Genomic DNA, 19152 nt, shown 5'->3' on the forward strand with positions numbered 1-19152 from the left:
GATTCTTTGATTAAAATATATGCTTAACGTTTGTGTATATGTCGTTACGAAAGAAATCACCATCATCATTGTCCCATGACTGGGCACAGGCGTCCTCTCACACGGAGAAGAATTGAGTTAATCACCAAACTTGCTCAGTGCGGGTTGATTTCAGACTTTATAAGTCCAGGTTCCCTCGAAATGTTTTCTTTCAGCTTTAATCAGTCATTGGTGTCCAAAATATACTTAAAAAACAACAAACAAAAAATAAGTAAGTTATGGCTAGTACAAAACAAATAAGAGCCACTACACAATTTATAGTTCATATTTTTGCAAACAAAAGACATGGATAAAACCTATTTTACCCTTATCTTTCACAAGACGTTTTAGCGTGTAAGACACAAGATTTCAAATCCTTCTAAATGCTTTACAATTTTCAACAAGGCAACCAATAACTGGTTCATTTCATTTACCCTAACCGATTACTATTTCATTCAACGGAACCATTCGCGTAAAGGTAAACACCAAACATACAGTTGTTTATTCGTCCGAGTTCCTGAGATGAAGGTCGGGTCGTGAACCTACTTCTTACTCGATCAAGGCAAAGAGTATGTAGTATACATTTGTCTGTGTATATAGGTACGATGTATGTATGCTAGTGTGCATGAATAAAATGTTCGTATACAGGATGGTTGAGAAATTCAACGTGAATAAAATGGACAGGGGTGATATCTTATGTTGGTTTGGTTGATGTCTTGTTTGAGATGAGCGAGCAAAGTAGGAAGCATTATTTTCTTTTTTTTTATCAGTTACTTGAATTATAAAAAATATATGCAGTTATTTTTCTGGTTTCTATAGAGCAATTTCAATAAAAATTTAAAACGAAGCGGACGAGGATGTTGTGTTACTGCGGATAAAAGGTGTATTTTATTCTTAAAACTTTTCACATGCTCAATTAATACGTTGTATATAGATCCAATAAATCAACTGGATTGTTAGTTGCGCTGATTTTAATATTATTTAATCCCGGCGATTCGGATCCTTTACATCCCTTCCCTAAAAGTAAAAGCTTCCTTTGAATCCGTAAAAGTCGTTTTATTTAAATGTCTAATATTCGATTAATAAAAAATATTTAACTCGTCTTTGATTTTCGACACCGCCTGTATACACTCCTAGAGTAATACATCTGTATATTTTTATAGATCGCATTATTATCGAGTGATCTTCACATCAAAGGGGTAAGGGTATTTTTCTGTGGATGGAGCAATAAACTTGTTATTATAGTTCGGCCATTCAGAGAATGCGTTCCTGACACGTCGCGATTGAACTGACGACGTAATAACATTCATTGATTATTGATATAATAATGTTGTTTTAATGCTCCTCAATTGTTAAAACGGTAAACAACCAGCAAAAATATTTTTATCGTAACTGCAACGCCATTGCAAAGTTACGTCGTCAGTTCAATCGCGACGTGTCAGGAACGCATTCTCTGAATGGCCGAACTATACTTGCATTGTTTATGTAAGAAGTTGAGGGGATAGGATAGCGTGTTTTTCGAAACATACAAGTTTTGTTATGCTGCAGCCCGTTCACAGAGACCGTGGAAGCACAGCTTAAGCTTGAAAAGTGCGATTTATTTCAAACTGTTTACTAATCCATCATACTGTTTGTTTGTACGCGCTAATCTCAGAAACTACTGAACCTATTTGAACAATTCTGTTACTGTTAGACAGCCAATTTTAGAGAGGAAGCCTGTAGCTGACAGAAGCTAGTAAGGTACATTTCGTCTAAGGTCAAATTAAAACATTAAAATAATAGTAATGTCTCATGGCAATAATAATGCTTGGACGAAACCTTGAATAAGCCATACTTTTTCGACAAGGCTCTTCGAGGCTGTTGAAATAACAACTTTTACTTAAAGGAAACGACCTTTTAAGTAAAGAAAAGATAAAGACGCGTTTAATAATCTTTTTCCTTTTAAAAGAAACTGACTGTGCTAACATAAAAATGTTTGTTAGTGACGAATTTTTCAAAAGTTGGTATGTTTATAAAACAGCCTGAAACAATATTATACCTACTAAATTAGATTTTTTATATATCATATATATAAGATAGGTATGTCTGTTAACTAAAAAACTTACAGGTTAAAATTGATTGACCGATTAAGAACAAATTCGGTAAAGATCTTTTTTACCTAGATATCAAGATACTCGTGGAACTAAGACAAATAGTTTCTGTCATGTATAGTATTAACATCAGTTTAGAATAAACTTCGTGCCCACATACTTGGTAAGGCGAATCACACACTGTCACGCTTTGGCTAGCGGAAAGACGCGTAAACTAACGACTCATCAGTTTGTTCTCAGTATTAAGTGGCCAAAAAATAAGAGGTAGCGCTTATGACGCGACATTATCTTTGTATCCTAATAAGCCTTAAATGGGTGAACCAATATCAATGCGGTTCGATTAAAAGCAATGTAAACATCATGGTTTTCATGATTCCATTTATAAAATAATTTGTTTAAAATTAAGCTCCAAACTATCTTCCACTATGGTCACAGAATTTTCATTGCCATTGAGCGTGGCTTTCTTGCTTATTTGTAATTTCTCTTTTTTATTTCTTCTTATATTTTTTTGTAGTTTTATATTGTTACTGTAAATATTGAATAAATTAGATTATATAATAGCTTGAAACTATTGTCCGAATCACTCCAGTCAACTTTTATACGCGGCTCCACATACCGTAGCTTAGACGTCAGTGTGTGTCTCACCTTAAAAGGTATGTTCTGGGTATGCATGTAGTACAAGTATGTAAGTCAAGTTTACACCGCCTAACAAAGTTAGCTCCCCACTCCGAACTGTTATGTAGCTAAACTTAGTGCGGTATGGACTTAGTTAAGTATTGCGAGGATGACATATATACGTGTATTGATGACTTATGGCCGTCCCAATATTATATCTATTAATTTGCTTTATATAGATAATTATTATTATTTTTTTTAATGTAGGTTAATATATATTGTAGGAGACTAGTGCCTAAGCTAAGCTCGAGGCCTGTGTTTCAGGACACCAGGTCCCCATCCTTTTACAAATTAATGTGGGATTGAATGTTTCTGAACGATTGAGATGTGTGTAAGATGATGGACGTTTCTAAACGAATGAGTGGGAGTAAGAGGGAATGAATGAATGAGAGTGAGAGATTGGTTTGGGAAGTTTTGATTGAAAAAAGATGGAGGAGTTAAGAGATTAGACGATGTACCTAACGATTTTATGTAAAAAAATAGTAATAAATAGTTTAGATTGAAATTCAACGGTTATTATTGAATTACGCAAGTACTCCACGAACCCTGATCCCCACATTAATTTTCCAATTTATGAACTAAAGCGCTATCAAGTGTAGTAAGATGACAATTAAATAAAGTAAAATATAGGTTTTTTCACCACTAAGTAGCATTTGGTTAGAAAATGTGAAGAGTATTTACGTGTATGTGTTCGTATAATATTGAATACAAGTTATGTCAAATTCCTGTCTCTAGTAAGCTGAACAATAGAGATATATAGACATATGGAAACGTTGTTAAAAACTGTTAGTGTGTATAAAAAGAAATCTAATATGTACTATATTTGAATAATAACTAAGCCTTTCTGGGCGTATTATCTTAACGTCGCGTCGCGTACCGACAATGTTCGTCTTACATGTTATATATCTATTAACTTTAAAATATCTTAGGTCCTAGTTCATCGACAGTATTCAGCTGGTTATACATTTTTTTTGGTTTTATATGAAGCTGGAATTTTCGTTTAACTCACGTTTTGTCTAACCTTGCTTTGATAATCAGTAGTTTTAGGAACATCAGTCCAAAAGTCATTTATCTTCGAGTTTATAATAAACAGTTTTTCCTTAATCGAACGTTGATCTTGTTGGTGAAAATTGGGCGTTAGTTAAGGCGTCTTGAGGCAATCTTACCAAGATGTATAAGCTTGGCTTGGCTTTCAACCCGTATGCACCGTTACACTGGCAAAACCAGCTGCGTTTGACAGCACCACGGAGGAAGGAAAGATAGCGGAGATACCACAAGTAAGGTAGGCCAGGCGCCTTCTTGTAGGTCAAGCAACTTACTATAAGCGTGAACAGTTACTAGAACTAACGAGACGTTCCTTGTCAAATCAAAACCAATCTGTCAAAGATTGATTGGGGATTTTATTTTGTAGACGGAGTTAGTAACGTTCCTAGTTCCCCGAGCACCCGCATTTTGGGGCGTCTTTCTTAGGAGATTTTGCGTTATGACATCTCCGCTAGTCATTTTGTTCTCCATGGACAGCACAGATTGTAATGCTGTAAGTACCCGTCTTAAACCTAGTGCTTTGATGTTGCAGCGTACGGTTAAAGCCTAATAAAGGCTTTAACCTAGGGTTTAAAAAAGGCTTTAAAGGGTATGTTAATATTAACAAATATGATTTACATCACTTATGAAAGGATGTGCTGCTCTTGACAGCACCTTAAAACTGTTGAACTTATTAACCAGACAAAAATAGAGCTGTCGCATAGCTATTAAAACTGCACACTGTACCCATTTTTTTTTTATTTGGTTTGCCTTGACTTTTACGTTTAATTAAATATGAATTATTGAAGTCTCCTATTTTAACTCATGCGCACTAAAATATGTTTACCCTTCAGATTGGCCAGAAATTATTCAGGTATAAAACCGAACGGTCTCTCATTTAAATCGATCCTTTAGAACTCTCAAAATACCCGAGTACGTCACTTAAACGTGTAAATAGACATACTGATATCCAACAGTGGTATTCACGTCCTCTAAATAATGCTGTGAAGAAAATCACGCGTTGCAATGAAGCCACATTACTGCATTCTCCTAAGCGCGAGGAGCAATCCTGAATGCTTGCGTGCAACCAATTCTGCAGACGCCAATCCGTCGCGAAAGCGGGGAAAGAGATCGCTTCAGCATAATCTAGAACGTTCCAGAAATTTCTGCATTCCATTACTGACTTCTTTAAAATTGTCTTCAAGGTTGTTGAGGTTATTCTCTCAAAGGTCAATGATCTTGCTAATATTCCCGCTTTTATAATGCGCAGTGTGATACGAGGGCTGCCTTTTAAGTTGTGTCGTTTGAAATAAGTATAGATAATCCAATAGGTTATTACCGTTTATTATTTTTTTAAGAATACTTAGCGATATTTAATGCACTTTTGCATGCATTCAAATCAGTTTTTAAATATTTATTCCATTCCAAAGTGGGGGTAGTCAAAACGGCCGATTTGTATACGTCAACAGCTTCTTCAGGTGTGCTGAAAGGTAGTCCACGAAGAATTTTCTTAATTTTGGTTAATGTATTAAAATCATTAGTGCTTAAGTTACAGCTGTAAGGTGGATGATCCAATATTACAACATTTTGGGAACTCAAAAACATCGGTGTTTGGCGGGCGGTGCGCGAACTTGCATTGTCATGGTGCAGTATCATTCGAAGTCTTGGATAGTTTTTTCTAAATTCGGTGATGACTTTTGGCAAACAAACAATGGTATACGAGTCAGCGGTAACCATGTCGCGATATTTTAGTACAATAGTGGCGACACGATCACCCTTTGCCAAAAACGAGACAACCATTTTTTTTTTAAGTGCTTTGCGAGCGTACGACTTTGGTCGGTTTTGGCTCGTCTTGGAAGACCTAGACAGCTGACTGCTGCTTAGAATCCGGATCATAAGCGTATATCCAGGACTTGTTATCACTAACTATATCATAGACCTGCTGTGACTCTCCTCGGTCGAATCGCTGCAGAGTTTGACGTCACCAACTTACTAGGGCTGTTTCTTGGTCGTCGCTAAGAAAATGTGGTATCCATGGAGAGATCATCTATCTTACGCCAAGTTCTTCGTGTAGGATATTTTTGACTGTGGTCCCTGAAATGCCCACGGATGCCTCTATTTCACCATATGCTACATGTCCGTCTGCGAGGATTAGCTGCCGCACAGCCTCGATATAAACTTGCATCATGGCGGTTTTTGGACGACCTTCACGAGGCTTGTCACTGAAGCTAGAGTGCCCAGGTTGAAATTCTAAATATCAGCGTTCTGCGGTCCTAAGGAATGGTGCTACATCACTAAATACAGAATTAATCTCTTTCTAGTACTGAAGTCGCGACAATCCCCTTTTAAAGTTGTAGAAAATTATCGCACTCAAATTTTCCTTACACATTTCCATTTTTGCAACCGACCTGTCACCTTTGAATGGACGATACAATAAAACTATTCGACCTATTTAAAAACATTCTTTTGTTTTCGAATTCTAAATTCAAAAAGATTCAAATAGCATATATATATATTTTTAAAAATCGCGGGAGGTTACCAAACGACAGAACTTAAAAGGCAGCCTTACGTATTCCAGTACAATCAATATTTTTTAGGGTTCCGTACCTCAAAAGGAAAAAACGGAACCCTTATAGGATCACTTTGTTGTCCGTCTGTCTGTCTGTCTGTCTGTCTGTCTGTCTGTCTGTCTGTCTGTCTGTCAAGACCCTTTATCTCAAGAACGCGTGGACGTATCAAGATGAAATTCACATGAAATGCTCAGGTCTGTTGTCCCTTTAAGCTGTGAAAATATCAAGCTTCTAAGCCAAGCCAATCAAAAGATACAACCGATTATGTCGATATTTTCAACAAATTCTCGACACTCGCAAAGGAATCAAAACCTACAGGGTACTTCCCGTAAACTCAGAGTCTTGAAATTTGGCATGAAGTATTGTTATATAATGCAAATATAGGAAAAATTACGAAAATCTCATTTTTTTAGTTATATAATATAAAAAAATATATTTTAATAAAATGAAACTTACTACCTTATTTCTCACGAACGAATAAAGGTATCAAATTGAAATTTATACCAAATACCTAAGTCTATTGTCCCTTTAGGCAGTGAAAAAAACAAACTTCTAAGTTAACGCGATCAAAAGATACAGCAGTTATACCGACACCTTAGACGAATTTCTGTCACACGCTAGGGAATCAAAACCTACAAGGTACTTCCCGTGAACTCAGAATCTTGAAATTCGCCACGAAGCAGCGTTATATAGTACAGATAAAGGAAAAATTGCGAAAATGATAAATTTGAAGTTACATAAAATATTAAAATATTATTTTTGCTTACACGACATAAAATATTTTTTTAATAATTATAAACTTACTAACTACCCTTTTTTACATGAACGCGTAGAGATATTAAAGTTGAAATTCATATCAAACACTTCTTAAATATAATTGCCACTAAACTATGAAAAATTTTAAATCATTCAAAGGTCATTGGGCACCTTAGTATGAAAACCATACCCACGGCGGATACGAACGAAATATAGCACAGTATAATGATAAAGGCTCTGATTTACTATGGCATTAGTCGCATCTATGTGAACCGTGAGAATCTAGAGAAAATCAGGTGTAAACATCAAATATTTTCCTCATTTCAATGGGGAATTTAAACGACCAAATTTGACGGATTTGAGAAATCATTTCTTTGTAGTGAAAGAGTATACTCGCCGTTTATTTCCATTGTCATCAGGTCAGGATCTGATGATGGAAATCCTGAGAAATCGAGGGCAACTATAAAAAATTGTAGGCATGCATAGGATTAAAACTTGATTCTCAGATGTATGTCTGGTGATACTATCAAACAGTGAAAGTTTAGAGCTTACCTGATGATGGAGAAGTGAGAAAGTCGAGAGAACTCTATGCATGTTTAAAAAAATAATAGATCCCATTAGTAGTGAATTCTCATCACCTAAAATAAAATAAGCTCCAACACAAGGTTACGTTATAAATTGTAAAGGAGTTCCCATAACTATATCTGATCTTTGCTATCGATCCCACAATGGCAGTTAAACCTATCTATGTGGAAAGTCTTCGCCAATACGAATAAAATAAGCCCAAACACGTGGTAGTTGCAACATACCGTTCAGGAGTTCCCTCGACTCTCTGTAGTCTCCATAATCAAATCAGCTCCAAACCTTCACTGTTTACAAGTACCCTCAAAAATACACTCACATGTCTGGTTTTGACTCGATGCGTGACTACAATATTCAAGAGTTGCCCTCGATTACTCAGGGTTTCCAGATCCTTTCTTTATGAAAAGTCTTTAACAATAAAAACTAGCATTGCAACCTGTAAAATCCTCTGAAACTGCTTGTCTATTATATTTTTCAAACGATCCTGGACATTCAAAGAAACGTCATACCATTCTCCACGATTTAAAACTACTTTGATTCATGTCCGCCACTTTTTACAAAGCGGGTCAGATATGCCCAATGACCTTTAAGACATAATTAGTTATTTTCAATCAGATTTCTGAATGATGACTATAAAATTTTGTATATAAATAACTTTAATAAAATAACTTTTACAAGGTACTGGCCTACTATTTTAGTTATATTATAAAATAAAAAATATTAGCTATTTTGACTCTCACGAAATTACCATAACTATGATTGTTCTAAACTGAACGGTTGGCGCGAGACTCACTTTTTATCTAACCAGGATTTGTACGGAACCCTCGGTGCGCGAGTCCGACTCGCACTTGGCCGGTTTATTCATGTAGTAACTTTGCACGCCCGTTTTTGTAATTCCGAATGTTAAGAAGTACCATTTTTTATTTTTGAAGTACCACAACTCGATACATATGTGAATTTACATAATAGGAACGAGAATATTTTAGATACTACTTCTCTTCTTTATTTTATAATTCAACGATTTCATTCAGAAGCATACAAGAGTATCCAGTTTTCCGCATTAAAATGTTTCTTGTAAACTTTCCAGTATTTTTTTCAAACGCATTATCTTCTTCCACGAACTAACTAATATGACTTGCATTAAATATAAAATTTTCAACGAGGTATTTGCGCTGAGCTATATGAAATGTCAAAACGTTTTCTCCAACCTTTTCCTCAAAGCAACTTAACAGAAATGAATGTTAGCGTATTGCGCAGTACATTTCAAAGTTTTTATAGCACTTTATTAAATGTTTTGCCCATTTGTTAACTTTTTCCCCAGATATGGTACATTGACCCCACGGGGGGAATAAAGCTTTATCTTATACGGAAAATGGTTTTTCATACTACTGTAACGATTGTTGGGAAAGATAAACTGTAGTACTTATTTTTATGCAATTAAGTGTATCAAATAAATAATGTCCTAGTATTTAGTATGTAGAATTTCCAATAGCCAATATATTCGTTGTTTTGCGATTGGAGATAGCATTTTGAAAAAGCTTCGTATAAATTATGTCAAATATCAAACTCTTACTTTTACTTTATGCACTTTTATACTTTTTATGTTTTTCTTTATACACAATCAAAAATGACTGAGCTATTCAACATATTAACACAATAGTTACAAAATGAAGTTATTGCATTACCAATTTTGTGCAGAACTTGGCATATGACAGACTCTAAAATATAAAGCTATTTGGACCATCCACAAATATTGTTTTGTAATAATTTCTCTAGTAATTAGCAGCATATTTGATCGTTCAACGAACAAACATGCCAATACATAGAGTATTGTTTGGAACTGTAATAGTATTTGTGTGAATTTGTTATTAGTTTGAACATGACGACATCACTTTACTGCAATTAGCTTTTGAACATCGTGATGAAATGCAAATTGTGTTTACATGACATGTGTAAAGAACTTTAGAAATTGTAATTTGATTGATGATGAGGGTGAAAATAGTAACACGTAATAGAGGGTACGTTTTCAATGCTAGCAGCCGACTGCAGCAGCACGTGCAATCGGCAGTCTAGGCTCTTGCAGTTGCTGCATGCAGCCCGTATAATTTGAATAGTCTTTCTCGATAAATGGGCTACGTAACACTGTCTTTCTTAATCCTATCAAACAAACAAATCTAATTACGACTTCAAATTCCACGAATATTTTAAACGTACATCAGACTGGTCAGACATACTAAAGATCTGACTAAATCCAGTTAAAACAGGTTTAAAATCCTTTGGCTAAGCATCAAAATAATTACTTTAATATCTGTCAGAACCTTTCAGGCTGATCAAAGTTTTGTGTCGCGGGACTCGGGCGAATACAAATTTACTTATTCAAGGGTTGAAAACCTCCAGGGAGATCCTGGGTCCATTTAAATACGATATGAGCATCAACGCGAGGATGCATGAAATTGAGCGAATCTGAATGATTTGTGAAAACATGTTTATTTTATAACAGTGCCGTAATGTTATTGACTCCAATTTTTGGTATGTTAGTGATTTTATATCGAAAATAGTTGTTTCTCGCGTCCTGTGGGAATTATTTTTGTATCCGAGTAAAAAGTAGCATTTATGTCCTATAAAGTCCTCTAGAGTCTAGACTATGTGTATACAAAATTTTATTTAAATCGGTTGACTAGTTTTGGTGTGAAAATACTACAGAGAGGAAGACATAACTAAAGTAAACAATATCAATCGTATCAACAAAAATATTCTTCAAACACAAACTACGAAAAATCAACTAGAATTAGAAATTTTATTTCAAAGAACAAAAACCGACAAGCTTGCTCTTTTGCAACTGCCTCAGATAGTTTACGAGTTCGTGAAAAAGTTTAAAGTTCTGAACTAAACTAAATCGTACGACAATACACTATGTTTCCACCAGATCTAAGAAAAATAACTCAGAGCTGCATTTGCCTTTAAGGATTGTGGAACAAATGATGCGAACGTTCTCGACTTCCAGACTTTCCCAGACTTACCCGACTTGTCGAGTTTCGAGCACCTTTCGAGTTACTTTTAAAATAGAAAGACTTTCCACAATGGAAGTCTTTGATGTTGTTTTATGACTCGAATACTGTTTTATTTAAAAATTCAAACCTTTTAATTCTTACGCCGCACTTTATCGTGACAAGCGATTATTTTTTATCGTACCATTCAATGTTTTGTGAAAACTGTTATACCTACGCGAATGAAAATGCAGCTCAAATCAGGGCTAAAATACGAAATTGATTGAAGATGAATGGTAGTATGCACATTACAACGATCAGGGATTCTGACCGATTACATTCTGACCAACTGAAACGTTAACTGTATTCACAATTTCCCTCAAAAAATCCAACTATCGGGCCAACTGTCGGCCGACTGCTTCAGTCAAACAGTCTGCAGTGTGCGGGTACTCTTACTGGTTGAACTTAGTTATAACCGCAGTTCGGGCTTTAGCCGTAACAAAATAAAAGGTTTTTGATAAAATTGTTTACGACAAGCGTCTCGGAACTGAAATGAGTTGCCCATCAACTGCCCATTGACCTTCACACTTAAAAATAAAATCAGAAAAATCGAAAATAAATTTTCATTTTTATTACAACTCACAAATCGTTTCATTAAAAACCTTATCAAGGCCTTCTGAAACTTAAATGGACTTAAGGCCCGATAATTTTCTATTCACGAACTGCTAACATAAATCCATCTTATTTCTTTTTCTGCGGGTCATGAATCATTCTGCCCGGCCAGTCCATTGACTAGTGCGTTTGAGACAAGACAAATATCCTACTCGTGCCATTAATCCTTCTAATCTTGACAGAAAACCTCCGGAGAATTATATAGACGTTGGTGTGAAGGTATTTATCAAATCTCGGCCGGTTACACTGATTTGAGTTGTTATCTCAATGCTGTTTCCTGATGTTTTTATGAAAAGAGTGTTGAAATTATGTTAACAGCTTATTTATACAAATAAATGATTTTGATGTTTAAAATTGGGTTTCACTTAATGGGATTTTCAGCGATCATAAAATTGTATTAAGTCAATTTATTTGTTATTGCTGTACTAATTTATCGAAAGTATAAAAACTCATAAGCCGATGGGTGTTATAGTTGCATAATTTCGTCTGTAAATATTTATGTGACACCTGTGTATCAAAGGTAGAAAAATAAATTAAAATGTCATTCACTGCGCGATTTTTCAAATTGTCTCGCTATATTTTTTCGTCCGTCGCCCTTTGCACGCAAATCGAATTCTCTCTGTTCATCTTTATGCATGGATTGGAAAAGTAGTAAACTTTCCGAGTATATTCGTTGTCTAATATTTTTCACGTTTAGGTGAAGAAAGGGATCTAAAGGTTTTGTAGCCTTTAGGACGACCATACTCTACCTTTCGTCTCATTTATTTGGCAGACAAAAGTTGCAAATTATTCCGTAATGTTGCTACCTCAAAACTTTTTTCTATTGACTAGACCATGACCATTTCAAAATTAATATAAATAACAAATAGCTTGGCACCTAAAATAGTAGAATACTGGTATTAAATTCAATTAGATATATTTTCTCTGTATGTAATGGTAATACAATTAATGTTGTATTCTGAATAGTTGGAACCTTTTGGGTTAACACAAACAAACAAAAATATGTTTCCTATTTATTATATTAGTATAGATAAGTTTCGAAAACAAACAGATAATGAACATATATCCAGAGAAAAACTACAGAGGTACCAACAAAACATGAAAAATACATCCTCATCTTGCTATTAGAGGCATTTACGTGCCTCCCCTATTATGTAGATGTGCTTCTTATGCATGCACATTGGTAATGAGCCCCCACTATTGCAAATAGAAGCCATGGGAGCAATTCCACTTGGACAAATAAAACCTATTCTTTTACTGAATGCCTTTTTATTCGTGAAACTCGCGTCTATTTTGTGGGCGAAGTTAGGAATTAGCTGCATTTATCTTGTACTTTTTAAATAATACGCTGTAGTATCCAAATCACGATTTTACTTCTAAGTTACAGAGTTATTCACAATTAAATAAAAAATATTTATAAAAGAGGTGTTAACATTGAAATGCTTCTGAAAATCGTCAGTGCTTTTCTAGACAAGACTGATTCCAATATAATAAACTAGGACAAGAATAAAGTTCTTTGAGCAACTCTTTTAAAATATTTGTATTAATTACCTAATTAATAGTACCTGCATACATACATAGTCAAGACCTAATACTATGAACCTTTAAACAGAAAACAACTTACGAATGACCGTAAACTTCCGTCACCGTTACAGTCTTTTTATCGTCCCACTGCTGGGCACAGGCCTCCTCTCACATTGAGAATGACTGAGCGTTAAAGTAAACTTCATTGCAAAAAATCGGGACCCTCTTCCCTTCCCCCTCTTCAAATCACTAACTGATCCAAAACTTACGTACCCTTACACCTTCCGTTACGCGTGGAGTAATTAATTTACGTCACAGGTACCCTGGTAGTGCTACAGTGTTTACACTTCCTGTCATCAAGCTAGACAGTGTACCACGTAATTTCATTAGACACTAGATTAAGGTACACGTCACACTAACAGGGCTAAAGCGATGTTTTGTTAGAAAAAATGTAAAAAAAAAAATTACAAAGGATGCGTGCTATTTTTTTTTTATTACCTTTGTTCGGCTACATTTGATGACAGGAACTATTGTTTACGCGTCTCATATACTATATACACTTACTTATGTTATAGCTATTAGACTTAAATTAGCGTTTACCTACTAACGGCCAGTTTCTTCATCAAAAATAAAAGTCAAAGTAATGTCTAAAGTAAAAGTAACGGTCAAATTCGTTTTTTCAAGGCTAAAGTGACAGTAAAACTAATAGAAAAAATGAATTTGACCGTTACTTTTACTTTAGACATTACTTTGACTTTTACTTTGGCTTTTACTTTTGATGAAGAAACTGGCTGTAAGAAAACCGTATACCTAGAAGGTCAGACTTTTTTTGAACAGATAATCTGATTTTTTGTAGGTCATTCTGATTAGGATCTGACCGACATTTAGCAGGACGTGTGCGTTGCATTATTGCTGTGTGTTCTGTTTTGCTTCTAAAAAAAATCAGTCTCGGGTTATCTGGCGTAGATGGGCAACCAAACACATTGTTGCCTAGTTTAAAATTCTATACAGACAGACAAAAAATTTTGAGCAGTTCTTTTTTATTACCATCGTTGATTCTAAAAGGAACCTAATACTTTAGTAACTAAAGCTTATTTTTGAGTGACAGGTAACCGTTAAATGGATCTTCTGATTGAATTGCTGACCACTCGATCGGCTGATGACATTGAGTGCAAACATCATCACGGAACCTCTTGTGTTGGGCTAACGGTCTACCTACTGGCTTCATAACGCTTTGGGAACTTGTTGTTTGAATTCTAAAGTACTTTGTGTGAAATGATCTGCCAAAAATGTATAAAATATGGGGCAGAGGTCACGCTTATTTAAATTCAATTGATTGGTTATAAAACATAAAAACCATTTTGATCATTATAATCTGTAATTCTGAAAGCAAAAAGACAGCAGTGGCAAAACAAATAAAAGTTTACATAAAAGCACAAAACCGATGATCCGAAATATGACGCCGAATGGTAAAAATACTTTCAGTGGATTCGTAGAACACTGAAATGTTTGGTTCCTGTATATCTGTCAAAGAAATCTATGTCTTTAATAAAGAGCCATGTTGGCACTCGTATGTCTTGTTTTCTTATGTTGAATTTTGTCGTTGATGTCGGGAAATTCATTATTTATTGATAGAAATATTTTACTTGCAAAACAATAATTTTAACACAACAAAACAAAGAAAAGACAAGCTATAATATTTCGATTTCTATTGCATTCTTTTCGAAAAACAATGACAAACTGGCCGTTAGTAGGTAAACGCTAATTTAAGTCTAATAGCTATAACATAAGTAAGTGTATATAGCATATGAGACGCGTAAACAATAGTTCCTGTCATCAAATGTAGCCGAACTAATTTAACTACAGGTGGGATTAATCGGTACAGGCACAACCACTAATGACCTTAGTTGGTATGCTATACCTTCCATTAGCACCGTATGGATTAAGCTTGTAATCGGTTAAAAATTCAATAAGAAACTGAATCAAGTTTCCTCTCCATTTTTGTTGCCATAAAATTATATGCATTCTTTTTGTCTAGTAATAAAGATCGATCGTTTTATAATCGCATCTTCAAAATAGATTTCAACATAAACTCACCTAATTTTGTAAAGTTAGTTAGTGTGTTGTTTATTTTCACATCGTATGTTATTTTTCTACAGAATACACGTGTTACATTTAAAATGATTAGGTACATTGACCTACACAGCTTGTTTACAAGTACCTTCATCATCTTTAATATCCCATAACATGTTCCAGAAATGAATAGAATAGCCAGAACATCTTTATGATGTACCAAACTCACGGGGATTGCGTAAGACTTTGTTTTATGAAACCGAGTTCTCGAAATTTACGACGCCGTACCCTTGACCGAAATTACTTGATACAAAAAAGCTTTATGTCCAGTTTGACGCAAACCACCTGTTTGTTAAACACAAATATGATTTTGCAGCGCAACGATAGCCAGCCATTGTATTTTAGGTCCCGCATTGTTTAACTAATCTAGTTTGATTAACGCTTTTGTTTGTTGTTTCAGGCAGTCCGCCGATGTAAACACAAAGTCGAAATGAGATGAGTATGCGTGTGGCGTGGGCCAGGTGGTACTGGATCGTTATATTCACGACGTGCGCCGCGAGGACCGCCAGCGACTGGCTCGACTGCGCCCACATCGCCACCTGCAAGTGCAAATGGTCCTCCGGCAAGAAGACAGCGACGTGTGCCTCCAGTGACCTACGCCGCCCGCCAGCTCTCTCATCCGACATACAAGTCCTCGACCTACACGACAATCCACTCAGAAACTTACCGCAAGAAGTTTTCGCCAGCATCGGCCTCCTTAATTTACAACGACTTAATCTCCGAGCGACCAGCCTGAGATCGATACATCCTGATGCGTTCTTAGAGTTAAGGATATTAATAGAAGTCGATTTAGGAGACAACGATCTGTCCCATCTCCCAAGGGATATATTCAGGGGCAACGAAAGATTACGACTAGTTGTACTAAGCAACAATCCTTTGACGACGCTCATAGCGGATCAGTTCCCACCTCTACCGCATTTGCGAATGCTTTTGTTAGACGGATGCAGATTAAGATCGATACACACGAATGCTTTGAGGAATTTGAAGTCTTTAGAGACCATAGATTTGCGTAGAAACCAGCTTACATTCCTTCGTTTGATAACATTTTCTTTACCTGCATTGAAAACGGTATCTTTATCCGGTAATCCGTGGAGATGTGATTGTAGGCTAAGAGAATTTAAGGACTGGTTTCTAGAGAGCAAATTAGGTACAGAAGATTTACTTTGCGTTGAACCATCAACACAAGCTGGGAACAAGTGGCGACACGTCCCAAGTGAGAGTATGTCGTGTCCGCCCGAAATAAAATCAAGTACGTTAGTGGTCAGAGCTGAAATTGGATTACCGACGTCATTCGGGTGCTGGGTCCACGGCGTACCAAAACCCAAAGTGACGTGGCTTTTTGATGGTGTTGATGTACATAATAGTTCAGTAGATTGCGACATGGAAGAGACGGAGACAAGTATCGATGACGACTCTGAAGAAAGAGTGCCGGGTAGTGTAAGATGGGTCAATGTCACTCTTTTAAATGTGACTGCAAGTGCAGCTGGGGAATGGACATGCGTAGCTAAAAGTATAGCGGGTGAAGCAAGGGCTATTGTAAGTCTTGTTCTACCAAGGTCTCAAACAGCAACTGCTCGAACCGCACCTGGGATTCCACATTTGCTGGGTGTTGTTTTTGGAGCGCTGGGCATACTAGCAACTCTTGGTTTTATCGGAGCCGTAGCCTGTTGGCATCTAAGGAGACGAACAGTTCCACCAAGCAGAAGTTTTACTGACCAAGAAAAACGACTGATAGATGCATCAGTTGTCGTCAGTTGTGACCGATCTATCGGCGACATGGCATCACCCTGCGATTTCGAAATGACAGAACGAATGTCAGAAGAGCCTCCTAGAGGTTGTGGCTTCGATCCTGTTCATATAACTATTGAAGGTACACCAGGTGCATTTCCTCCACCACCAGCAGAATTTGCGGTACCAGTTCCATATGGAAACATATTCATATCTGTCCAAGTAGCCGGCCGAGGTGAGCCTGCGAAATATCCTGATCTTTTGAGTGGTGGTGCAACATTGCCCCGGAGAAATAGGACGTGTTGCGCTGCTCCGGCATACGACAACATGGGTCCTAGAGTGACAGCTACAGGGAGCTCGACCTGGTCATTGCCTGGTGCTAGCACTGAGAACGTTGAAGTGTCAGAGACACCAGTATTAACCCTGCCGCCACCACCCCCTGAGTTCGTCTCACTTTAGCCCAGGCCTCTGGTACTGGACGCCTCAGCGCTGAGGTGACCTGGTACCATCAAACCCGCAGTCAATTAGACTATTCCCCAATTTTATTGTACTCTATGATAATTTTGAAGTGATTATTAATTTAAATGTAAATAGTTATTACGCTAAGACATGGACGATGTGTGACATCTGTGAGGTAAATACGTAAGATTGTTATCAATATTAATATTGTAATATTGCATTTAAAGTGAACTTGTTGATATGTTGGGTAATGACATGAGAGCGATTAGTCTACCTGATTTGTTCCCTAGATATTCTTTTTATGTATTTCGAGTAAGCGTCTTCCTATACGTTGGAATATATGGACAGATTCTATAAGCCATATTTGGCTGAAAGTTATATTTTTTTGTAAATTGATTATTTCTTCGTTACGTGCATGCTATATTAATTTTTTGATAGATAACAACAGAATTTTTGCGAAAGCACCTTTCTAAATGTTTACCAGTGACCACTACAAGTTGCAAAAATTTCATCTTTAAATTATTTTTCTAACATTTTCAGTCCCAGAGCAATAAAATATCTTTGTCAGAAACTCTGTTAATTTTACAGCAGTATTCAAACGTTTGCGAATTAAAATGAAATAGAAGCAGACATCAAGTTGAAAGTTGCGTTACTGTCCATTTATTCCAGCAAAACTTTTGTACATAAAGTATTGTTTATTATACAAACTTCCCAAACATAAGACTGACCCTTTTCTCTTGTTTTTCACCTCTTTATAACTTTAACGTTAATGCTGTGTACCACCTAGTCGGCCGAATAGCTTCTAAATATGTTTTTCTTTGAAAGCAAAAATATCTAATGTAAAGGAAAATAAACCGATCAAGTGAAATGATGTCGTTTTATTAGTGTTGCCTTTATCGGATAGGTTCTTTTACGAGCTATTATTTTTGTACGTATATACCTATATGTCTTTGTTGGGGATAATATTTAGGAGTTATTTTATGAAAGCCTCTACTCTTGGGACTGGAGACACGGATTCGTTATAATCTGTCAACGAGGAAAAGTTGTTTCTATTCGTACATTATCGTATTGAAGTAATTGGACAACTAACACTCATACTCAGGTACGATATTATCCCAAGTAGCTCTTGCAACTGGCGAAAATGAACCGTGCAGTTTCGTCAATTTAAATCTACGTGTGACACGTATATTCAAAACTATGCATGCACATACTAGGATGGATTGTACCATGTTACAATAAACAAACTAGAACCAGCCACCTAATTGGTCGAATTGGCCACCCTAAAAGATAGCTTACTTAGTCTACGTAGCATGGTATTGTATCTGAACACGAGTCAGAAGTCACAAATAAATCTCAGTATTTTGAGGAATAAGTAAACTAAGAATAAAATTATCTATTGTCGTATAAGTAATCTGGGGACTTAAAGCTTAGGGAAAAGATAGATACTTAATTTTATTGTTACTCAATTTCAGAAAAGGTTAGACTTATTGTATCTACTGTGAACAAGCTTATAGCTTATGCGTGTAGGAGATTATTTTGTATAGTCTGTTATTTTTATTTTAGTTTAACATTTTGACAGTTTTGTTTTTTTGTAACGAGGCAATAAATTAAATCCCGAATCCAAAGGGCTCCAGACCAGATCTCAAAGGAGATTAGTAAGGTACTGAGGACATGTACTAAGAGCAGAGAAATACACACTTAGCTTCTTAGCGACTTGACACCGGACCGACTTCTTAATCTTCTCTCCGAGGTAAAGAACTTTATCCACTAAGTTCCAGACTCCAGGTGACCCACAAACCACGCAGGCCCACGAAGTGATTTCAGTCCAATCCGGTTACCGAACCGGGGGCCACTAGATCAACGGGAAACAACTAAAAATTTTATAAATTCAAAACAGGCTCGCTGGTTTCATCCTGAGAGAACTACACTCAGCAC

General features: G+C 36.2%; 1 protein-coding gene across 1 annotated transcript in view; it reads left to right on the top strand.

Annotated features, from left to right (window-relative positions):
• The window catches only part of LOC124635714 (leucine-rich repeat-containing protein 24-like), a 68193-nt gene extending 50108 nt beyond the window's left edge, over positions 1 to 18085 (top strand). The window contains exon 3 of the mRNA XM_047171666.1: positions 15431 to 18085. Within this exon, the coding sequence (XP_047027622.1) occupies positions 15466 to 17217 (1752 nt within the window). The 5' untranslated portion in view covers positions 15431 to 15465 and the 3' untranslated portion in view covers positions 17218 to 18085. The remainder of the gene's footprint in view (positions 1 to 15430) is intronic.
• The last annotated feature ends 1067 nt before the right edge of the window (positions 18086 to 19152 follow it).

This window comes from Helicoverpa zea, chromosome 13 (assembly GCF_022581195.2).
Source record: "Helicoverpa zea isolate HzStark_Cry1AcR chromosome 13, ilHelZeax1.1, whole genome shotgun sequence".
NCBI classification, from domain to species: Eukaryota; Metazoa; Arthropoda; class Insecta; order Lepidoptera; family Noctuidae; genus Helicoverpa; species Helicoverpa zea.